Below are 25,307 nucleotides of genomic sequence, written 5' to 3' on the forward strand. Positions count from 1 at the left end.
TTTTAAAAAAATGTTGTTTTTTTAATGTTTTTAAATATTATTTTTAGAATATCTTAGGCCCTCAGAGAGGCTCGCCACTGCAGTATACTAGGAGAGGCCTATTTCTCTTGGGATTCTCTTTTTTTGTGGGGTGCAATAGGGGTCTATCATGGTCTCTTTTTATTGACTGAATACATGCTACCAATAGCGATTTACATTGCTACGCAAATGCTACGGATCTTTAGCATACTAGTATACTTTTGAGCATTTAGTAAACTAGTAAAGTGCTGAAATACTTCGGAAGGCCGATTTTGATCAAATTATCTGAATAAAATGTAAAATCTTACTTAAGCACAGCATGTTTTGGATGCTCTGTTTTAGCACTGCATCTGTACACATAACGGATCAATGTTATACATATATTAACAGGAAAATAGTTGGGGCGGTGCTCTTGGATTTTGTTGCAACTTTTTATGTCATTGACCACAACATTCTTATTGCCAAGCTTAAAGTAATGGTTTTCCACATGTAGCTCTTGCTTGGGTTTTATCTTTGGTAGAACATAAAGAGTATTTTTCAATGACAGTTTTTTCAGAGGGCAAACCTATTTCTTGATGTTTTCCTAAAGAAAGCTCAATGCTGCCACATCTTGAGTACAAACAAGTCATTGTTCGAATACAGCTAAGAAAGATAATAAAATCTTCAAATCGCACCCAGATGAGTTATTTAATGTTTTTTCTGTTCTAATGTGAGATGAACAATATCATATCATACAAAGTATGGGCATATATTAGTAGGACCCTACTTGATGATACCTGACAGTTTGAGCACTAAAGACAAGATTGAATGCTATTGTGATGATAAAAACCTGATTTAGTTAAATGTTAGATGAATTGAGCCCAACTTTCTTGCAGTGTTCAGTGCTCTGCTGTGCAGTGTTTTGATGTCTGATAAAACCTCACAGATCTACATCCTGGATCGTATTTCACACCCAAACTGAGTGGGTTTACTACTGACAGAGACAGAGCAACACTTCACAAGTTGTTCACCCAAATACCAAATTGGACACACTCAGACCAAAACCAAATCTGTAAACTTTGAGGGAAAACTGACATTAACATGGAAGCAGAATCTGTCAGAGCATGCCAAAGCCTAAGGGGAAAACTCAACGGAAACCATGCGATGCCAAAAAGTGATGCATAGCTGGGACTGCAGCACTTGTTGACGTTGGGGAATATTAGGTTGGCAATAATATTGGAATAATCATGCAATCACCTTGTTAAAATAAGCCAATAAAACGTACATGTTAGGAAACTTTTTAACAACAGTGACAGTTGGCCAACTTTATAAAACTTCAACAACCGCTTTGGTCCCAACTGTGTTCATCACTTCCTGGTGTCTCCTGGTTTGAGTTGTTTTAAGCTTCTTGCAGTGCTTTATTATTTGCAACGTTCATTTATGCAGAACTTTTAGTAAACGCTACACATGTTCGGTCCATTTGCATGAGTTTTGAAAAAGCAGCGCGTTTCTCCTAATGGAAATGTTTTGGGCAGTTGAAGCACATTTTCACCCGTCGGCCACCATAAGTAACTCCATCTCGCGTGAATTCTGGGATTTTCTCCTCTGCAAACAACAAAAACTTAAAAAACACACTGCAGGAAAGGGAAAACCCCAAAAAGCACAATAGGGCCATAATAGGAAGTAAAATAGTGCAACAGAAAATAGATAAGTGAGCTATGCACATGTATAGAATAAAATAATACATTTTAAACAAAAAATAATGTAGGCTACTATAATGATATATAAATATGGATATTTGGAATAAACAGACATACAGATGAACATTGTAGTTTATAGTGTTGAGCTCACGAGTTCAACAGTAGTATTGCCTGTGGGATAAAACTGTCACTGAGTCTGGTGGTTATCAGCGACGTGCAGTCAGGGACTGTCATACTCCAATGTAACGGAAAAACAACTAAAGAAAAACTAAATAGTAATAATAATAAAATGTCTCCACTGATCTGTGTTGTAAGTGTGATTTCTGTATGATTCCAATCCAATCGCTTTTTATAGTCAAAATCAGCAAATTGTCCGAGCTCCGCTACAACTACATGGGAGTGAGGCAGGGACGAGCTCTGCCTCTCGTAAGGCCACAGTAACTGGCTGGAGCGCAGGCACTTATTTTGTGAGCGCGCTCAAGCCAGTTACTGTGTGGTGAGGTGAGGCACAGATTAGCTCTGCCTCACCTCAGATGCGTCACCCCACAGAAACTGGCTGGAAAGCAGGCCCTAAGCGCATGCCTGCACCATCTCACTGTATGTCACCAATGTAATGTTTGTAGATCCCTCTATTACATTTATCCTCGCCATCCATAGTCTCTAAATAACTTATTTCACCTTTATATGATATTTAGGCTCGCTGGTCTCATCACAACGGCAATGAAAAAAGCACCGGAGGCAGCCATAACCTCTGCCGCACTGAAGGGGGCGCATGTGAGCCCACAGGTTCTTGTTGCTACTGTTATTCTACGCAACAAGCTAGACTCCTGAAACTAGAGGAAGATAAGGAGGACTTTTCCAAAAATGAAATGGAGATTGTTGTCCAGAAAGATAGCATGGACTTCATCATCAAGTCAAGGTAAGACCACAATTGTAATGAACATGGGATCTTACTAAGAAAGAACAATCCAATATTTAGATTGTGGGTATCCTTTTGTTGAACGGTCTGTTTAAAATGAATCGAAGCATCAGACTAAAAAAGCTTTTTGTAACTGAACATTTCGATTAAGGTCAAAATATAATATTTGTAAATCTGACTGAAGAGTCAGTGCCTCACCAGCCATGAACCTCACCGCACGTCACTGGTGGTTATAGTGTACGAATAGGAACAATACGTTGTATATTATATATAAGTAGCCTGATTTAAATTGTAGCTAAAATGTGTGATTCTATGTTTTTTCTAACACGTAGCATTACCTCCTATAAACTATAGTTAATCTTACCTTCTGAGGTCAGTGGTTAGATCTGATAGCGGGGTGAAGTGATTTCGGTTCAGTAGGAGGAGTCAGGAGAGTTAGACAGAGAGAGAGAGAGGAGGGGGGGGGGTGAGAGAGAGAGAGAGAGAGAGAGAGAGAGAGAGAGAGAGAGAGAGAGAGAGAGAGAGAGAGAGAGAGAGAGAGAGAGAGAGAGAGAGAGAGAGGAGAGAGAGAGAGAGAGAGCAGAGAGAGAGAGAGAGATAGAGAGAGAGACAGAGAGAGAGGAGAGAGAGAGGAGAGAGACAGAGAGAAAGAGACACACGCACACATCCACAGAAGGGGCTCGGGAGACAGTCGCAGCGGGAGTTTACCGGGTGTTTTTGGGGAGATGCTGTCCCCACCGAGGCGATGGATCAGGGACCAGTCTCCGGGCTCTGTCACCTCGTAAGTCCGCTCCTCTTCTGCTCGCTCTCCTGCTTCCCGCTCTCTGATTGTTTAACATTCCAGAAACAGCCTCAGCGGTTTGTAGGACGAATACAGAATATATTAGTTATCATTTGCTAGTAAAAAAAGACCCCCTCTCCTCCTTCAGACGGTTGGTCCAAAGTGAACTCATGCAGGCTGTCTGTAGAAGGAGTGCAACACTTAAGAAAACTTAAAGTCTATCTCTATTTCTGCTGTAAAACTGAATGTTAAACACAATATAAAGGAACGATTTGGTAGAAAGTTCCAGAGGTTTAAATGAGCTTTTGAACCGGTCATATCATGGCTGAATTGAGTTAAAGATGTTTCTTATCACACTTACATTATGTGCCAAGACTCTTTTTGAATTGTTTCCAAATGTGTGCAAGTTACCTTAAAATTAGCGACGTGAATAGTGCTAAATCGATTAGTTGCTTTATCAATTAGTAAAGTATGGAGTCCCTAAAGGGACATGGAAAACAAATTTTTTAAATTAATTATAAATAAACTTTGAACTTTAATGCTACGATGTATGTGATGTCAGATAGTAATATAGTAATAACATAGTAATAAATGAAAAACATGAAATGAAATAGCCTACTATATGACAGTAAAACAAGAATAGAGTTAAATTGTGATTTGTAAAATATCCATAAAGAAAAAGTAAATCTGTTTCATATGGATGTTGAGAGATGTATCCATAGATCTCTTCATTTTGCTCTCAAAGTGCACCAGATTGATGCTTTTAACTTCAATATTAAAAAAAAAATCTTCCCTGGGGAGCTTGCCCCCCCTAGAGGAGGTTCTGTCCACCCCCCACTTACATTTTTTTTTTTACCCCTGCTTACACCTATATCCCGTGAGCTGATTATCGAGCCTTCATTGTCAATGCTTCTTCCGATTTACTTTGAATGGGGTGACGTCACACTTTGCCAAACTGCATTGTGGTTCCGTCGCTTCGCTTTGCTCGCGTTGCTCGCTTCAAAAGTTGCGCCCACCGGCAACTTCAACGCACGTGCAATTCGTGGCACAATTCAAACGGGATCGAAAGATAATCTTTCTCTCCCCATTGACTTCAAAACATAATTTTTCCGAAATAAGGTCCCATGGGTTGGAAGTAGATTTTACTCTATTGTGATCTCCACTACACACCTGTACCAGTTTTATGATCAGATCTTGCAAGGTTGTGAATCAATCACTGCAAAAGAAAAATCAGACCTTAGAGAGACAGGAAGAAATATAGACACCTGGCAGTTTACCTCTACAGTGGATTCCACTACAGTCGGTGCACCCAGGAGCTAATTTTGCCCTGCTGACACACAAGGTTAGACTAAACCAGCTTCACTTTTGTGGATGGTCGTCACAACCATACCACAGTGATCAAAGTGTACTGAGTGTATATATATGTACAAATACGGCCTCATTAATTCTAATTTAAAGGGGACCTATCATGCAAAACGTCAAACTCTAAAAAATAAATTTAAAAAAAAGTATTTTATACATGAATACTCACCAAGTGTCAGAAATGATACAGATTTGAAATATCTCTGACGTCAGAAACAAGGAGCTCCGCCTATATGGGCAACTCTCCACCTATCAGGGGAATGAGAGGTTGCCGTGGCATGGTAACAGTATGGTAACATGACGCTCGTGCCTCGCCCCCCTCCTTTGCAGGGGGGCGTGGTCAGCTGCAGCTCATTTGCCACAGAATTAGCCCTTGTGAAGACAGGGCTGGAATACAGCAAATAGAGCGAAATGAGGCATGGCTAAAATGCATGATCTGTTTGGTATTTTGAAATAAAAACTTCACAGACATGTTTTATATAGGTATGGCCCTACAATATATTATTCAAATATAGCATGATAGGTCCACTTTACAATGAGTGATTTTGTTACTGCTGTAGTTCAGTGCAATGTTACATTTTCTTGGACCAAGTTATGTTGTTTCCAGATTCTATCACAATTCAAAATGTATAAAAGACTGTACTGAGGGCGTGTGGTGCAGTGGTTAGAGCCTTGGTGTTGGGATCAGGGGGTCACAGGAACCCCACTGCAGTCAGCATGTCGTTGTGTCCCTGAGATACATGTGTTTTTTAAGGCAGATGGAGAGTATTTAGCAAAAAGTGCAGAAAGAAATGACATGTTATACTGCTCTTGTTAGTCTGAATAAAGATATACTGTATCTATCCAAAACTGCGGACCTATAACAAATATCCCAACCTCCACTGAGCCACAGTGACTCGGCCTTGGTTTTTTAAGTCCTTTATTCCCCTGACAATAAATTCCAACTCAATTAGAATAATGAGTGTAATTTCCTGTGAATCAAAATGACAGGAAGGGTCAGGAAGTGTTTCAGAGTTAAATATATGCTACCTGTGTTTGTGTACATATACTCTGTTGAAATATTCTCAGCATTCTTGGTTATGAAAACCATGGAACAACAAACTGTGAAAGGAAAACAAATCAAAAGTCCCAATCGGCATCTCCTGGCTGACTCAGCGAGGTGCTGATATCCTATCGGCATCAGGTTCCTGCCAGTGCGAAATGTAAGCTTATCAGCATCAGATTACAGTCTTAAAGACTCCTGTTTCGGAGCCTTTAATTGTGTCACATGATCTTCAGTATGGATTGTACGGAGACATGGAGAAGAAAAAAAAAATTACGAGATCTCGCAAAAAGTTTATTTTTTTTTTTTGTTCAAATAATTTTTTTTTTCTTCTCCTTGTCCCCTAGGGGGCTCCGTAGGATTTTGACCTGTTTTCGTGCAGTAGTATGTGTTTAAATGTCAAGATCACTGACCAATTCAAGGACCCATAGTCTATATTAATTTAAAAGTGTAGATTAAATCACAAATAATATCTTTTACTTTGTTTTCCGGATCACTTCTACATGCTTTTTCTTGGATTGTTGGTTAGTTATTGTCAACAGAGGCATTAAAAGTCTCAGAGGAGCTCAAAACACATAGGTCCTCTCTTTCCCGGTAGTTTAATGTGAAATATCTGCAGCATTGAGCTAAGTTGAGTCATTGGAAATAATTAGCGAGTGAAAATGGGAAAGTATCCTAAGCTGTTGCCTGTGCTATTAATCCTCTTCTGTTCCTCTAACTGCTCCAAAGTCAATTGACCGTGCTGCTATCACATTCTGCCAGGCTTCATATCAATAGCCTGGTGTTTGGTTTACAGACTAAATGGAAATGCTTTTCTCATGGTGACCTAGCTGGGAGAAAACCTCCACAGTGAGTTAGGAGGACGCATTGAACTGCTCTCTGCCTGAGCTCCAGCCCACGCTGGCAGAGAGATGCCTGGAATTCTTAGAAAAGACAATAATTGCCTACCTGAAGCTACATTTTAACTTACAGACAGAGGTTAAAAGTTCATGAGTGTTTGTGAGGGCTGCAAAGGGAGGCCTGGAGGAGATGTATGCCTGGCTCCAGATGTTCCTGTAGCCCGGGGAAACCTGTGGCTTTTTTCTCCCCTCTTATTAAGACCTGATGTCTGCAAACTCTTTGCTCCCATACTTTTACAACAGGCTCTGTCACAATAGAGTCTCACTTTACACCACTGCTGGATACTTTAAACATAGGGTTTCACTAATGTGCCTGTGGTTCACTTAATTTCCATCCAATATTAAAATCACCTGGCAATTTCAATCCAGGCTTTAGATCAAAACAGTATAAAAAACGTCACAATTGAAGACGTATTCAATAAAAAATACTAGAATTGAACACCTTAATAACACGATAAAACAGCATGCAATAAAAACCGGATTAATAACAATAAAATAGAATTAAAATGTAAATGGATTGGATTTACTTATTCTCTGATTTAACTTTGCAGAAACAGTTTTGGTTTCCATTCCAGAGGAGGCCAGCGCCCTCCTCTGGGCCTCATGATGAAGCTCAAATCATGATGTGACACGTCAAAGTCCTCCACTCCACATCCATCTCCTCCCTTTGACTTCTGTGGTGTAGACACTATGTTCCTTTACAAATAAATATAAAAAGTAAATTAGTATGCAAGCAACATACTTTCTGGAGGACAGGGTTGAACATGCAGATTGGTGTTAAATTCTGCCACAGTGTAAACTGTTTTTCTTGATAATGATCAAGTTCTAGCAGCATAACTTTCTTTCAGACCCACCAAGAACCAACACATACATAAGGCAGAGAGAGGAAATTGTATTGTGTGTGTGAGTGTGTCGATGTTTGGGTAAACCCTGACATCAGACACACGCACACACATCAATTGCTTATTTTTTACTTGCATACCCTCTCCTGCTCCTGCAAAAGTTTAATAGAGTACCAGATTTTGAATTAAACTAGTTTTAAACTTATAAACTACTAGACGAGCTGTTATAGGAAATAACTAAGCCTCATTAAAATGTTATATCACACTAGTGAAACTCTATATATCTGAGCTGTCTATAAAGACTCAGGCCACAGACAGTTTGGCTCAGAGCCACAGACAGTGTTTATTTTCCATCTGGAGCTGTGGTTGGAGATGTGGTTGGCTGCTGAACTCTGTTCATAGAAAGCTCTGGCTGCGCTAAAACATTCAACCAACAGAACATGACGAGGCCAATTGCCCCTTCTCTGCTGTGTGGAAACATGAACTAGGGCCCAGCTCTTCCTTTTTAGGATTTTCTTTGCTATTGAAGGCTGATATACCTTAGTCTGCTGGTCTTCCATTGTGCTGAGGTGGGGGTTTTGTCATTTTCACAACAGCTGGAGTTGGTTGGGCTGCACATGATGAGGCTGTTTCTACAAAACCCAAAACCTGTTCAATGTGAGTCCGTAACCTTTGACCTAGGGGTTAATAGGCCAGGGAAAGTCTCCTGAAGGCAGAAATGTTATATGGTTGGGTTCAAACTAGCAAGCTCATGTGCCCCAATGGCAAACTAAAACCTAACTGGCCATAGTGACAGCGGCTGATCAAAGCCCACCACGGGAAATCAGAAGCTCAAATAAGTGTTATCTCTGGAAGTCAGTCTTTGAGGCTGGAACATCATGTTTGAAACCACAAGAGAAGCTCATGTCATTACAGAGACATAAAGTTACAACCTGGACATCCTTTGTGTCAACCAGAAGTTGAGGGATTGGCTCTGGTCACAAAGTAGGGCTGTGCGATTATGGCAAAAATCATAATCACGATTATTTGGTCAATAATTGATATCACGATTATTTTGACGATTATTCATTGACCATTTATTGAACTTTAAAACAAATAATATTTTACCAATAAACAAGATCAATAAATGTGTTGGAGCGCACTTCCAAAACCATACTAAACATATATTAATATGATAAATAAAAATAAATTAGACCAAAATAAATGAAATCAAACATGTTGCAGTGCACTGTCACAACCTACTGAAAACTCCTTAACATATAGCCAACATTTTGGTAAAACATATTCAACATATTCCACTCAGTTAAACGTTGAAGGCTGGCCAACCGTCATGGTCCAGAAGTAACAGGAAATAAATGTTGAACTACAATTTAAGACCAAATAAAAATGTTTAGGCCACCATGGCAAATGCTGGTAGGGCTGCTCATGTCATCTCTTAAAGATTTTTTGCAAGAAACACCAGCCTGTTTACATGGTCTGGTTTCAGAGATGAGCGCAGGCAGGTGACGATATTGCCACCTGTACTGAAGACCCTCTCTGAAGAGGAACTTGTGGCAGTGCTGCCACATATGACACAGGAAAAAAAGAAAAGACTCTGAAGAACCCTTTCTTTGCCATTATATAAAAATAGTGTTGCTACAAAAGTATAAATTAGGCTTACTAATAAGACAACTCAGATCTGAAGCTACACAGTAATCTGCTGCAGCAACAGTGCAATAAAAAAGACAACATTAATAGAATCAAACCCATTTTTTGTTGCATTTTATTAGAGTATAAAAAGAAATGCCTTTAAAATAGGATGCAAGCAACACTAGTTTCTGAACCGATAGACTATAATCAATTTAAACAGAACATATCTTAATGTTTGCATTCTTATACCATTTTGTACAATAATTATCATGAATAAATTCAAACAAACTAAAACTTACAGCAGATTAATAACGGTATCTAAATTGAGTTTTTATTATATCAAAAACTTGTTGAAATGCTGCTGTTATTTTTTACTGTCCCCAAAAAGCGCGTCGCAGCCTCCAGGAAAGCTTCTTTCATAACTTCGCCGTCTTCGAAAGACTTCATGTGTTTCGCAAGAACGTGACTGACACGATAAGATGCTATGGTAGCAGCCTTGCTCTTGTTGTTGGGCCTGGTGAAAATGGACTGCTGTGCATTTAGCTGTGCTCTCAGGCCCCTCCCCTTTTGGAGCGTAGGGCAGAATTAGGAGGGAATTCCGTCTCGTAGCGTTTGTGCACTGTTTTGAAATGCCGCTCCTAAATTACCCTTCTTCGATAAAGCCACGCTCGCATTGCAGATGAGACAGATGGACTTTGAATTGGAATAGATACACAAATAATGATCCTCCCACTTGGAGTGCAAATTATATATTTTGGGCTTTTTTGCTTCTGCCATAATTGCGGTCTTGTGTGTGTGCGGACTGTCACTCCTGTTGACCATCCATGCTGTTGACACGGACAACGTCAGCGAACTAGTGCACTGCTCACCAGCCACGCCCGGACACATGGGGTGAGGCCGGCCAATCACAAAGCTTTGATGCGTTCAAGTGCATTATTCTGGCACGGGAACATTATGTTACAGGACATTAACGATAAAACAGAATATTGTTGTTCTATTTTTAGACACATCTCGCGATCGAATGGGAATCTCCCCGCGACCCTTCTTTTTAACTAGTTGCTGCTCTTGTTCTGACATCTTCGCTTGCGCTGAACACTCACAACACATGTCACTCCCACGTGGCCGAGTGGGCTTTTAGGGAGGGGCGAAAGCGCACCCAGCAAAATAATCGTATTTTGTCAATTATGCTGTTTTCCTAATCGTCGCAAGCCATAATCGTAATCGCGATTAAAATACGATTAATTGCACAGCCCTATCACAAAGTATCTCCAACATTTAAAACGTTCTTTAGTTAAGGAAGATGAAGTTAACTTGTGTAATGGGAACCCATTAGTGACAGACTCATCAGGAAGATTAGCAAATTGGACTCAAATTCCTGCAAGCTCATCATACTACTATGCTGTGCCCCAATATATGACTGAGGGACAAAAGTACAGGCAGGCCGAAAACAGACATGAAATGCAATGCACAAGACCACAGTGAGTGTCAGGGTCCAATCCCTTGCACTGAAACAGGGAGGAAACTAACCCTAACCATGAAATAAACCTGAGGAGTGCCTACTGGGTTCAATTACGGCTTTGTTACATTTCATAACCCTCTCTCAAGCCACATCTCTACCCTGTTTTCTGTCTGTAAAACCAATCCCAATGTACAAAGGTAGCCCACACAACGAACTGGAGTTTCCAAGGCATTTTACAGCAAACTCTACCATCCCAACCTTAGTCCTCGGGCAGTTATCCATGGGCTATACCTAATGTCCAGAAAGTCCATTTTAAATTATCCTCAGTAAGCCACAGACCTGTTCCCGAGCAGTCTTTAAGACATGAGGCTGCCAAAGGACAAACTGTTAGACATACTTCAGTAACTGAACAGACACCTTGAACCAGAAAGGAGAACAAATTACGAAAAATTCCCCTTTCTCATAAACCCCCCCCCTAAAACTGACATAAGCTCCTTCCCAGATTTGTTGCAAACAAGAAGATGCAGTATGACATTTTGACCTTAGTTACCTCAAAGCTAAGACTGAAAGTACCCAGAATGGTTAAGAAGCAATTTAACAGATTGTTTATTTTACACAAATGGGGTGAAGCCTGCGAGCTAGTTCAGGCAGTCAACTCGAGCACCAATGATACATTAACACGTGACGTACCTCGTCCCTCTTACAACCAACCAAACACATTCTCCTAAACATGCCGCTCTATTGAAGCTGCCAGGTCTTCCTGCCTCTGCCTCGCTATGCTGCTGCTGCCACTGCTGCTGCTGCCACTGCTGCTGTGTTCACTTGCTATTGCTACGTTCACGTTCATGTTCCTGCTGCTGTGTTTCATGTTGCTGCTGCTCGCCTGCCCCCCCACCACCCCAGCTTCCACCTGTAGGCTCGGGGGATAGTTATCTAATCACCACTCAATGTTCTTTGTAAATCTGTGGAGTGATGAGGCCCGAGTCTAGACGCCAAACTCAGACTATATGCTGCTTATAATAAACATTTTAAGAAACACGTGAGTTGTCTGACTGAACTAGTGAAGTTTGTGTAATTATTAAACTAAATCTAGGGAGGCGTGTGGCACAGTGGATAGAGCCTTGGTGTTGGGATCAGGGGGTCACAGGTTCTAACCCCACTGCAGTCAGCATGTCATTGTGTCCCTGGGCAAGAGTATGTAAGTCACTTTGGATAAAAGCGTCTAACATGTAATGTAAAAAGATTTTACCAAACCAAACAAGGTAGGAGCCAGGTGAGGAAGGACTAAGAAGCTATACATCTTTTTATTTTTCGTATTTGAGAATAAGAACAAACAACTCCTGCTCGTAAACACAGTTGCAATAGATGGTTATTGTGGATATAGCTAATTCCAAAACTTTAATTGAATTGGCATTAACATTTCAAAAGCTTTGTCAGTGAAAATAAATAAGTAAATGTAAAAAAATGTAACTTGAATGCTCATGGTGAGTGAGAATTTTCCACGGAGCATTCAAGAGTGCCTGATGTAGGTGCTCAACAAGAGCTATAATGTGTATCTCCTAAATTGTGGATCTGTACAGAAGTAGTTCCATTTATGTGCAGATGCTTGACACATTTATTATAACTTCTGACCAGTAAATAGCTCTAAAGAACAACATTGTAGCTTGTAATAAATAATGTTAGTATTATCATTTAAAAAAATATACTTGAATTGTTCAGGTTGCAATCATTCAGGAACTGTATTCACTAAAGGTTAAATGAAACAAAAGAAAAAGAAAACACATTTAAGGAACAGCTCTTTGTTTATTTGAGGCAAAGTGCTTCTAAGTGTAGTGATCCAAAAAAAACGATAATTGTAGAAAATCATGAAAGAGAAATGTTATGATATAAATGTCTATTGTGTGTGTGCTTCCTGCAGGTGTGTGAGGAGGGGGCTGTGCAGCAGGCGGCACTCTCTGTGGATTCTACTCATCCTGCTCGTGGTCTGCATCGCCATTCAGACCTTTGTTGCCCGCCAGGCCAGGTAAAGTATGTAGCCAACCCCCCCACCATTACTGCTGTGCACATTATATATTCACATGGCTGACTGAAATAATAATACATCTCAAATATCATGTCCTCTGCAGTGGCGGTTCTACGGGGTGGCACGGGGTGGCAGCTGCCACCTCAGAAAAATGCCTTGCCACCCCAGTTGGCAGCTTTGTTTTGAAAGAAAAGTTGTGGCTCATTGGACATTTATGAGAGAAACTCTCTAATGTCCGAGTGCAAGTGAATGCAGCACAAGACGCGAGCCTTGTAACTCCGGCCCTGGCGCGAGCGTGGAAATATGATTGGCGGCGATTTCATGTGGGGGGGGACGGCGCAAAACGAGAAGCATTCGGACCCAAGCAGACGGAAATAATTAGGTATTTGCGGTCTACAATGACAGAGAAGAGACTGTCAAGTTTGGCTGTACTCAGCATCGAATCAAAACGCACTAAAGCTGTTGATCTTAATCAGTTTGTGAGGCGTTTTGCTGAACAAGATGGTAATCGCCACATTCAGCTGTTATAGACTTGATGCTCTGCTCACGGATGACTCGATGAGCATAACAAACTGTTAAGATGATGACCTTACGTGTGTATAACATTTTCTTTGTGGGGGTCTGCCCCCAAAAAACAGTTTTAATTCCTGAGAAAGTAAAATAAGACGGTGTGTAAAACTTCACTGCCCAGCCAAAAAAAAGTAACCACTTTGATTTAACTAGGCCAGTAGGTAAGGACTTTCCACTGGATAATAACTGCAGCGATGTTTATGTTTTAGCTGAATCAGATGTTTCGCTAGACTTTTTTGCTGCCCGTCATTTTGACGGACAGGATCGTAAAACTTCCGTCAAAATCCAGAATTACCCGTCGGCCTTTACACAACTCTGGGGGGGGGGGGGGGAAGCATGCTGGTGAACTGTCAACGGGGGGGGGGGGGGCAGTTCACATGCGCCGTGTTATGCATGGCTGCTGCACCTCGCAGGAGCCTGCACAGCGTAAAGCCAAAACTCACAGACATTTCAATGATTTGTACGGCACAGTTAGGTTTGGAAACGGTATCATTTCCTTTTTGGAGGGCATGCATAACACGGCATAACACTGGAGTCTCGCTGCTGGGAAACTTTGGCGCTGTTCCGAGTTTGTTCTAATCAGTCAAAATGACGGACTGCTTTCAGATTTGTCCGTCATTGTTAAAAAAAATCCGTCATAGACGGAAAATATTCGGTTAACGCAACCTCTGAGCTGAATACACGTTGTAACTAACTAACTGATGCAGTCACTTCATTAATGTTTGTTCTTTCTGATGTAAAGTCAGAAAGTTGTGGGGCGCTGAACTGTTCCTTTGATTCTTTTGATATATGATAGTAATTACTTGTCTTTCAAATTTGAAGAAGGGTGAGCAAGCATCTTGAGGAACATTCATCATTAACTCCTCCAAAAAATATAGTTTATTTAATAATAACACTGAATATGTGAATCATAACACTGATTGACAGCTGATAGGAATAATATGATTGTTAATAGTATCATATTCATTCAGACAAACATCGATGAGACAGTTAATTAATGTACTTATTGCAGCAGTCTGCATAGATTTGGTACCCCTGCTGGTCTAAGAGTGAGACAAACTCAGTTATTGTTCAGTTAAAATTCATTCAATTATATTTAAGGCTTTACTGATGTGCCACAATAATGTCACCAAATGTTATTGAGTTAAAATATAAATATTGTGGCTTTCCAAGTTAACATTAATTGATATGACTGCGATTAAATCATTACATTGCATTTAGCTGACGCTTTTATCAAAAGCGACTTACAATAAGTACATTCGACCAGGAAGACACAACCTTGAAGAAAACAGAATCATATAAGTACATCAGGTTTCATAGAGCCAAACATTTCAGGTGCTACTCAACTGGCTATAGATAAGCCAGTCCTTTATTAGTATATAAGTGCTCTGTTAGCAGTTCTATGTTAGTAATTCTATCGCTCGAGGTAGAGTCGAAAGAGATGAGTTTTCAGTCTGGAAGATGTGCAGGCTATCTGCTGTCCTGATGTCAATGGGGAGCTCATTCCACCATTTTGGAGCCAGGATAGCAAACCCACGTGTTTTTGCCGATGGGAACTTGGGTCCCCCTCGCAGCGAGGGTGCAGCGAGTCGTTTGGCTGATGCAGAGCGTAGTGCACGCGCTGGGGTGTACAGTTTAACCATGTCCTGGATGTAGGAAGGGCCAGATCCATTCGCAGCATGGTATGCAAGTACCAGTGTCTTGAAGTGGATTCTAGCAGTTACCGGAAGCCAGTGAAGGGAGCGGAGGAGCGGAGTGGTGTGGGAAAATTTAGGAAGGTTGAAGACCAGACGAGCCGCTGCATTCTGGATGAGCTGCAGAGGTATATCAGCATATACTTCTGCCGGGGGATGCCACCCCTCAAAATCTCCTGCCACCCTCTTGCCACCCCATAAATATTTTTCTAGATCCACCCCTGGTCCTCTGTATCATATCATACCAATGGAGATTTAAACCCATGGGTCATGAATATGGCTAAAGCTTGGAAATGTGATCCCAATATTTTCAGGCCAATACATTCTTGCAAAAATATGTTTTCATTTTCAGGAAAGTATACATTTATAAATCTATATATAAGACAAATGTGTTACTACCACATTATTTAATGATATAACATATAACATCAGAAAATGTTGGTGGGAAAAAATCCTTATTATCCTCATTTTACAGTTTAAAAGCTAATTTCTTTACGCCAAGAAATCCCAGGAATCTTATGGGTGATAAATGAAGGGCAAATCAGGATACTGGGTTTATGATATATCACCTTGTTTGCAAACATTTTTACAATTTACATAGCAACCTAGCAATATGAAATGTTAATTTGACAGTTTAATGAGTATTTGTGAACCTGATAAATGTTGTAAAATATTTTAATGACTTCTCACAGGAATGACAAGCTGACAGGACTCCCACATCTGAGATCTGTCAACAAACAGCACCTGTTTCCTACAGTGCTAAATGTCTGGGAAAGCATCCAATCACTTACTGCAAAGACGGACGTGAAGTCACCTCAGACAGACAGAACTGCAGATGTTCATCAACAGAATGAGGGATACCGAAAACAACTGGATTATATTCTGTCAAAACATGTGGACAACCTTGCTATAGACTCTCAGACGGAGGCAAGGAAAGCCTCTGCTGGGAAGCCACTTCTACCAAAACACGGAGCAAGCCTTGGACTTCAGGTTCCTCTGGCCCTCAACAGCACTAGGAAAAGTTTTATTTCAGACACTCCCAATCCGCCTAGTCTTTTAAAGGCTCACATCAACAGTGTCCCTACTAAAGAAACCTGCCACCCAAAGTCTCACATTGTTTTCCTGAAGACACACAAAACAGCAAGCAGCACCATCTTAAACATACTGTATCGCTATGGAGAAAGCAGGAACTTGACTTTTGCTCTCCCTCTGAACAAACACAGCCAGCTGTTTTACCCGTTCTCCTTTGCTTCACATTTTGTGGAAGGTGTCAGCAGCCGAAGTTTGAGGGAGTTTCACATTATGTGCAACCACATGAGGTTCAGAAAATATGAGGTGAGTGTCATCAGAAAACCAATCAAGTTCAGTTGTGGAACTGTTTTCATGCCTGAGCTGTACTGTATAGATATATGTCTAAATGGACTCCTGTGGGCTGTATGTGGAAAAAACTATTGTAGAGGGCCTTAGGGGTAAATGTGGGTACTGTGGTGATGGATATTTAGCGTGGGTCTAGACTAATTTTAAATGTATATACCATGTATATAATGATGGTATACAATGGATGGTCAATAATGACAAAGGAAAAACCCAGAAGTAATCTTTCCCTTTGAGACCCACCATTGGTGAATGGATGTTATTTAGGCAAGCCCGGCAAATCTTACCCACTTTGGCCCCAGTAGCTATGGTGGGTTTAGAGTTTGGCAAAATAATATTTACCAGTTTCTTGAGATATCATTTCTCTTAATTATAAATTTTTTTTATGGTTGGTAATAAGCTTAAGAAGCTAGCAAGAGTACAGTGGATTTTGAAATTATTCCAAATTAAGAAACCCAGCCCAGTGTCATAAAACCTTTTCCAATTAAAGTAGCTGGAACCACTAGCTCCAATAGTAGCTACATTTAGAGAGACATTTCCCCAAAATTGGCGTCACTGTTCAGCTCAAAACAGCCACTGCCCCCAGTTCCCCTCATAAGAGACCTAAATGAACGTAAATACCAAACACTGTTGTATGTACTCACAGCTGTCAAGCTAGCAGCTTGTAGACTCCACTGAAACCCAGGGCACAGGCCAAATGAAATGATTGGAGATACTTATTAAAGCCCTGCAATGGCCACAGATACCAAGAGTATAATTTAAAGGGGACATATCATGCTACATTTGAACAATATATTGTAGGGCCATACCTATATAAAGTATATAACATTTAAATATAGTTTTTTTTCAAAATACCAAACAGATCCTGCATTTTAGCCATGCCTCATTTAGCTCTATTTGCTCTTTCCAGCCCTGTTTTTGAAGGGGGCTGATTCTGTGAGCTGCAGCTGACCACGCCCTCCTGCAGGAGAGGGGAGCGTGCTCTGAGATCAGCTGCTGGGCGGTCTGTAGACGGGGAGAAAAAGAGATCTCCGTCCTCCGTGTTTTATTCTTATAGAAGTAAGAAGAGAAGTAATGGGGCAGAAACCCTCCTTTTTACGCAGCGGTCCAGACATAGACATCAAACGGCGACACATATTCAGTTGCCAGTTACTTTGGCATTAGGGCAGGGATATCTAGATACTTTTCAAGGTTTGACATAATGAATTGTGCTACTTTTAAAGCAAGCAGCGATGTTTTCAAATCTGTAATCAAAAAGCTCCTCAAAAACACTATTGAAGCAGTTCCTGCTATTTTTCTTAGCGGATGCATGTCAATTTAAATCAATACAACTATTTTTTTAATCAATAAAATCATTTTCTAAATCCATAAAAGCATTTCAATTAATATTGGGAGTCATATCGTTACTTTGTTGAGAATGTGGCCATGTAATAAGCGGGACCCAAGCAGACGGATGCCGATCTAGATCCCTCCGCTTCACGTCGGGCTCCTGATCAGCCTGTCGGTGTTCTTTTCCCCACAATGACCGCGTCGCTGCACATTATCCCTTACATATGATTATATAGAGTCATTATTCATTTGTTTTAAAGCAGGAGGCGCAAACGCTTGCCTCGGGTTGGGAGAAAAAGAGCCACAGCGGAGAATAAACAGAAGGGGAACCATGGCAACCATGCGCGGGAAGTCTTCTTCGCTGCTTTTGTGGCAGACTACAGCGCCACTTACAGGCCTGGCATATGTACTACAGCGTCTCCAGCGCTTTCGAGCGGCAATGGCCGGCCGTGGCCCAACCTCTCATTCCCCTGATAGGTGGAGAATTGACCACTAAGCGGAGCAGTCTGTATCAGATCCGTAGCAGCCCCGTTTTTAGAGATTTGGGTATAGAGGAAAAGAAAGAGGGTTGTATTTTCTGACACTTGGTGAGTTCCCTGACACACCGGAGATAGATATTCATGTATAAAAGATGTACAAGAGTGCATTTTGCATGCATGATAGGTCCCCTTTAAAGACTACTTTCAGGATATAGAGAGAGATTTAAATTGTACATTTAAAATGCTTTGGGAGAAGATTACCAAACATAATTTTTCTTGAATTTTTCAGCACTCCGTCTCTAAACGTCTTCCTATATTTTGTCCCAGGTTGCCAAAGTGATGCCTAGGGATACCTTCTACTTTTCCATCCTGAGGAACCCTGTGGCCATGATGGAGTCCATCTTCATCTATTACAGAAGCATCCCAGCCTTCCACAAGACTCACAGCTTGGACAACTTCCTCGACAACAGTTGGAAAAACTACAACTCATCGGTGACAAACAACCACTACGCTCACAATATCTTGGCTTTTGACTTTGGCTTCGACAACAACGTTGCACCTGGTGCTGATGACCTGGAGGAGAGAACCAGCATGGCCATTGCAGCCATTGAACGAGACTTCCACCTTATTCTCATCTCTGAATACTTTGATGAGTCCATGATCCTGCTCAAGCATGTTCTCTGCTGGTCCCTGGAAGATATTGTTTCTTTTAAGCTCAACAGTCGCAGTGAAAAATCCCGTCACCCACTTTTACCAGAAACTGCAGAGAAAATAAAGAGGTGGAATGCTTTGGACTGGAGGATCTACCTGCACTTTAACACCTCATTCTGGCTCAAAGTGGATAGTCTTGTTGGGCAAGAGCAGATGAAGAGAGAAGTCTCTCAGTTGAGAGAGCTACAGACTAAGCTGGCAAACAGCTGCCTGAAAGATGGGGGGGCAGTTGACCCGTCCAAGATAAAAGACGTGGGGCTAAAGCCCTTCCAGTATGGAGCAGCTGTAATTCAGGGATATAACTTAAACCCAGACTTAGACACACAGACCAAAATTAAATGTCAAAGACTTATAACTCCAGAACTGCAGTACACAGCCCGTTTATACACCCAGCAGTTCCCAGAGCTGGCCGCTAAGCACAAACAAGAAACTAAGGGGGTGTCTCCACGGCGACAGCGCTCTGACAGGACTGGTATGACTGGAAGAGCCTGGGCAAGGGACGCCCATTACAGACAGATGATGAGACGCAAATTCTCTAATCTAAAGAACCAAAGAGCCTTGACAAGTGCCCTGTTACCACACACTGACGCTAACAACAATACAAGTTTGCCATGATTGGTCACTGCGACTAATTGTCATTGTAAATGTTTGTTTTAATGGGAGCAGCTCCGTTTTGTCTCATACTATATTTCTAGCATTACCCTGGCATGGTATTATCCATCATATCCAACAAAATGAAAATGTTAAGATGGACCAAACATTATTTTGCATTTGTTATAGCCTTACAAATACTGAAGTTAAAAATGTAAAGGTGTTCTTTAAGGTGATGATACAGAGTTTTTACATGTGTTAAGTTAAATTAAGTTAATTTGAGTTAGGTTATACTTACGTTTATTGTCAATTCTACTTACAGGTTTATAACCTGCTAACTAACAGTTCAAATCTATGATAAAAGCAATCAACTTTTACCGGTTGCTCTTTCCATCTCAAGTAAATATAATATCCCTTATTCTCTTGTCTATTCCAAATAATGGTAACTGTCCAGCCTAATCAGTCATTTGACCAACTATCATAAAAAGGAAAACACCATTATTCTCCTATCAGCAATAAATCATAGCACAACAATATCTTACAGTTCCAGAAACTAAGCGGGTGGTGGGGGGGAATAGAATGTTTTTTGCTAGTGCTAATAAAGGTAGCGCTAGTTGTTTTTATAATATCCCAACCAATAGATCCATAGTATTGCCTTAAACCCACCCATGATATAGCCTAATCCCTTGGTTTAAACATCACCCTTCCCACAGAGCGGATAACATCAACAGCACACTTGGCAGACTACAGTAAAATAGCAATGCAGGAATTATTAAATTATTTTTTCAATAACAACAATATGAGGCTATAATGTGTTTAGTCATTTCACTTCTGCCAGTCAACACACATTTCTTATTACATTTAACTTTAAGAGATGTATCAGTTAGCTAAGTCTGTGCAGTTAACTCTTCAACTGTTTCATGTCTGAGGTCTGTTTACATGTTGTTAAATGTGTCAACACATCAGATGTTGAAACAGCTGTTTCTACCAGCCTCCCTCTGCAGATTTTGACAGAGAGTTGTTCAGGAATTCACAACATATCTGACATCGTAAGATTTCATGATAAATAAAAGTATTCCGATTATGAAAGAGTAACTATACGTTATTACAGGCTGCAATGTGGAATAGTTAGACATAACAGTTCTCTATTCCTACTACTTAACGTTAGCATTCTACTTAACAAGCTAACAAAAGTGAGCTATCTGTCCAAACTAGCTTTAGTTCCCTAGCTATCTAACAAGCTAACTGAGGAAATGTTAGCTATGTTTCAAAATAGGTAGCTAACGTTAGCATTCTACTTAACAAGCTATCTAACAAAAGTGAGCTATCTGAACAAAGTAGCTCAAGTTTGCTACCTATCTAACAAGCTAGGTAGTGAAATGTTAGCCATCTTTCAAACTAGGTAGCTCATGTTAGCATTCTACTTAAAAAGCTATCTTACAAAAGTGAGCTAGTGTTTCCCACAGATCTGAAATATACTTGGGGGGGTAGTGGTAGCGGGGGTGGGGGGTTGAGGCGACGTTAACATTAACCTTTCTGTTGGTCGCTTGTTAGCAGAACCTTCATGCGATGGTACAGGCAGGGCCCTGATAGCCCTATAGTTTAAATCTACTACCCACAAATAAACATATGGACATGGGTTACTTTTTCAAAAAATGGTAAATGTATTTAGGAACCTATCAATGTGATTTTAAGTGGGGGTGGACTTAAATCCTCTAGGGGAGTCCAGGGGCATGCTCCCCCGGTAAGATTTTTTTTTTTAAATGTTGGAGTTAAATGCATCAATCTGGTGCACTTTGAGGGGGAAATAAAGAGACTAGATCTATCGGAACACCTATATGAAACAGAACTGTATACATTTTAATAATCATAAAATCATAAGAACATGGCCATAACCAATAACATCCCATTTCCAATATGAAAAACACTGAAACTTGTTTATTTATTTATTTTTGGTTCATTTATAGTTGTGAGTGTGTCTGTGCTCCTGAATCAGCCTCAATTGTCTCCCTCCTCTCCTCCCTGCTCCTCTTTGAGGCAGCAGCAAAGACTAGTTTTAGCTCTCAACAAGTTTTAAAAGTGTATCTTGCCTTTTTTCACCTAGTTAACTTTTTATTTATTTATTCATGCATATTTGAGTAATCACTCCCCTCTCAAATTGAAATATGTGTTTACATAAATGGTGACCAAACCGTTTGAGACCCACTGAGAACTGAGACTAAGTTAACTATCTAAACACTCAGAGAGTCCTTTGCCTCACCTGAGGTTATCCCGAGCTTGAATGACACACAGAGACCAATCAAGGGCTTTGATTTATGATCTGTATGACAGTGGCCATGTCGGCAGGCCACATCATGTAGACAGCCAGTCACCCTGTGTGAGGCAGACCACTTAACAGGCCAGGCCATCGGGAAACCCCCCGGTCCTCCCGATGGCCAGTCCGGGACTGGGTACAGGAGGTGTAAAGTGAGGGATCATTGTCCACAAGTTAATCGATCGCAGATAACGTTGTGGTCACGGACAAAAAAAAAAAAAAACTCAAAAAAAAAAAAAACCTAAACAGGTCGCAAAATATACTTGGGCGTCCGTTACTATACCTGGGCGGCCCACCCAAGTATAGTCTATGTGTGGGACACCCTGGCACAAAGTAGCTTAAGTTTGCTGACCTAACCAGTCTTTTTGTGAAAACGGGTAAAATGATCTGCGGATAAAAATATGTGATGCATAATAATACAGGGTTTGGACCAGGTGCATGTCATAAGACTGGCAGTTTCACACAACCTGATGCACTATTTACCAGTTGTCAGAATATTAAGTTAAAGCCAGCAGTCTAAACGCTGCTAACATGTTCAGATGCAGCACACATTAGTCTCTGTGAGACCAGCCTGGTGATGTGCAGAATAATCCTCTGGGGATATTGTGGGGGGAGGATCAGGTTCAGGCCTCCAGCCTTCAGTCCTCCTCAGGCTTAGACCTTCCAAGAAGGCAGAGTCTGATGTGGAGTTGATTCATAAAGAGGGAATATTATTTTTGTGGTCTATTCATTGGTGGTCTATATTTGATTTCACTTCTTGGTTTTGTTTCCAATGGTGCAGAATAAATGATTGTACTGAAACCGTTTCTCTAGATCTTTCTTGTTAATGTTTTATATACCGAGTGTGATATTCAGAGGAATATGAGAAGGACCCTTACTAGATTTATGGTGGAAGCGTCCATTTAGTGTCACTGTCACACTGTAGCCTTTAAAACATTACCGTAAAATGTTAACTTTGTGTTAAGCTAAAGTGGATTCCCAAAGAGACTAATCCTATAGTGAAGGAAAAATAAAAGTTGTGTAGAAACATCCATCTGTAGGGTAAATTAACAAAAGATAGAGAATACATTTAAAACAACGAAACCAGAATCTGAATCAAAACCACACCCAATATTAGACACATTATGGTTGTGTTTTGCTGCTTTAAATGTTCCTGTTTCCAGTTTTATAACGTGAAAACGTTATCATTTTATTAACATATATTCTGGTAAGAAACCATATTATTAATTTTTCCTAGTTATGATAATGTTATTTGATCTTGTTAAATCAGTATAATCAGAACACAATCAATATAACGCGATCTGTTGATCTAATATAAGGTTTCTCATTAAAAACAGGTTATTTGTTATTTACTCATATTTTCATTTATGAGCCAGGTTTTTCTTTGTTCCAATAAGTGAAGTAATGCATAAACAACAGTATTTAAACTCTTATGCTTAAGGCATTGTATACAATTGTCCAGGTCCCTTTTTATCCAAATCAGTTCTCATATTCTAAAATGACTCGGAGGCTAGGAGAATTCAAAAGGACTTGAGATGAGTCATTTGCCCCTGTCATGTCCCCACCACTTTTTAAAAAACGTATAAATGTTCTGAAAAATAGTGTGCACACAGAAATGTAATAAACAAGAACACTGGCTTAGTGTCGAGATGTGCAATTTGGACACATCAGTAAACTTTTAATAGAAAAAACATTTATCCCGCTGTGCAGCAGCTGAGGAGAACAGTTGGTTCAAGACTAAAAAAGACGGAGATCATTGGCTTCCTCAATGGTTGTCCCCCCCCAACAAATATATAATGGTTCCTAGGAAAAACAGTCTATAGCCTGACTCTGTGAATCCTGTCTAGGTGTTGCCAGCAAATTGTAATTAAACTAGTGTGTACAAAAAAAAGTGTGGCGCGCAATACAGTTTTATTTTGATCTGAAAAAAGTGTCCCATCACTTTTGAAAACAAAGTGAGGCCCAGGATCAGAGTCAGCAGTCATACACTCTGTGATGCTGTACTTCCTCAGGGATCTGTGTTTGAGGACAGCCTCAGTGGTTTTGGCTCCATTTCCTCTCACATTTCCCCGAAAGATGTCCATGAAACCTCCTCAAACTTCCCCTTTTAAGCGAACTAACATTTTAAAACCTGTAATATACTGTGGGTTTTCCATCTGGCAATTTTATTTATATAGCACCTTTCAGACAATTCAAAGTGTTTTACAAAATAAAAACAAAAGACATTTAAGAATAAATACAGCATAAACACATTATTAAATGGCATTTAAAAACAGGCATAAAAAAAGCAAAGATAATGAAAATTCTTACTGGTTGGATTCACTTTGGGTCGGGCCCAATACAGCGAATCAGAGTCCTGGGAAAAAGTATTTTTCTTCTGAACAGAGCGTGAGAGCATCGGAACTATACAAGGTCAGAATCACTTTTTATCTTATACCGGACCCAACTCCTTTAATTTCCCAGGGAAGGTTTCACACAAACTATTCTTTTCTAAACAATCAAACATTGTACACAGATATATTGGTGCTTGGGATTATATTGGCCCCAGAAAGAACCTTGAAAAAGAACATGTGTGTGTGTTAGTGAGGGGAAGTGTATGTGTGTGTGTGTGCTGATAAGCGGAGGCGTATGTGTGTGTGTTGCTGATATCTGGGTCAAGGAGTTTATGTGTGTGCTGCATGGAGACAGGAGGTGTATGTGTGTGTCAGGGTCTCTGGGTCATGGAGTGTAAGTAAGAAGGTTTATATATATAGGATTACTTTAAACAGTCCCAAATAATACATGTTCACTTCAATACAGTTCAAGATAATACCTGTTTACTTTAATACAGTTTAGAACAATATCTGGGTGCTTTAGAGCGTACAGACATTTTGATGGGTTTGAAAGTTGTGAAGAAGAGGTCGACCACACATCTCAACATGGTGGCCGAAATACCGACCACAAACCCCCCCCCCCACTAAATCCACAAGCAAAGCCATTCCGGCTTCATCCTGCACCGCCTGAAGCGCCAACGTCTCAGGAAGAAGTCAGCCTAACCCAGGCAATTGCAAGCTCTTTTACTCTGAATCGTCTACCTGTCCCAGAACCAACAACGTTTACTGGCGATCCTTTGAAGTTCATATACTGGAAGATGTCCTTCATGGCCCTCATTGGAAATAAGCCCCTCCCAGTTGGTGAAAAGATGCTCTATCTAAAGAGTTACCTCGCAGGGGAGGCGCGCAAGGCTGTAGAAGGATTTTTCTACAGAAACTCAGAAGATGCATATCACAGTGCCTGGGCAGTCTTGCAAGATAGATATGGAAACCCCTTTATTGTCCAAAAGGCTTTCAGAGACAAGCTCATGAAGTGGCCCAAGATAGATTTAAACGACCCCATAGCACTCAGAGAGTTTGCAGATTTCCTTCAAGGTTGTGTTGAAGCTATTCCCCATGTAAAGGGCCTGTCCATCCTAAATGATTGCGAGGAAAATCACAAGCTTCTCCAAAAACTGCCTGAGTGGATGGTTCACAGGTGGAGTCGGATTGTTGTTGAAGAGTTAGACAAATTTGGAGACTATCCAAGTTTTGCACGTTTTACAGAGTTTACACAAAAG

The 25,307-nt window shown here is 40.5% G+C and overlaps 1 protein-coding gene across 3 annotated transcripts; it reads left to right on the plus strand.

Moving 5' to 3' along the window:
• The first annotated feature begins 2,548 nt into the window (after window positions 1-2,548).
• On the plus strand, window positions 2,549-20,669 carry gal3st2 (galactose-3-O-sulfotransferase 2). 3 transcript variants are annotated; one of them, XM_034230503.1, is made up of 4 exons: window positions 2,549-2,616; window positions 12,549-12,653; window positions 15,610-16,252; window positions 18,427-20,669. In XM_034230503.1, exons 1-4 carry the CDS (start codon window positions 2,567-2,569, stop codon window positions 19,423-19,425), a joined length of 1,797 nt encoding a protein of 598 aa, XP_034086394.1. In that variant the 5' UTR covers window positions 2,549-2,566; the 3' UTR covers window positions 19,426-20,669. The 3 variants fall into 3 exon arrangements, with proteins under 3 accessions (XP_034086394.1, XP_034086395.1, XP_034086392.1); XM_034230504.1 differs by lacking the exon at window positions 2,549-2,616 and adding an exon at window positions 3,258-3,397 and having other exon boundaries at window positions 12,549-12,658; XM_034230501.1 differs by lacking the exon at window positions 2,549-2,616 and adding an exon at window positions 3,269-3,397.
• Window positions 20,670-25,307: the final 4,638 nt, after the last annotated feature.

This window comes from Gymnodraco acuticeps, unplaced genomic scaffold (genome assembly GCF_902827175.1).
Source record: "Gymnodraco acuticeps unplaced genomic scaffold, fGymAcu1.1, whole genome shotgun sequence".
NCBI classification, from domain to species: Eukaryota; Metazoa; Chordata; class Actinopteri; order Perciformes; family Bathydraconidae; genus Gymnodraco; species Gymnodraco acuticeps.

Excerpts from the sequence above, each read along its gene's own strand:
- gal3st2 (XM_034230501.1), top strand. The coding sequence starts at position 3,342 with ATGCTGTCCCCACCGAGGCGATGGATCAGGGACCAGTCTCCGGGCTCT. Across the intron at positions 3,398-12,548 it reads TCTCCGGGCTCTGTCACCTC|GTGTGTGAGGAGGGGGCTGT; the intron begins GTAAGTCCGCTC and ends TGCTTCCTGCAG. Across the intron at positions 12,654-15,609 it reads TTTGTTGCCCGCCAGGCCAG|GAATGACAAGCTGACAGGAC; the intron begins GTAAAGTATGTA and ends GACTTCTCACAG.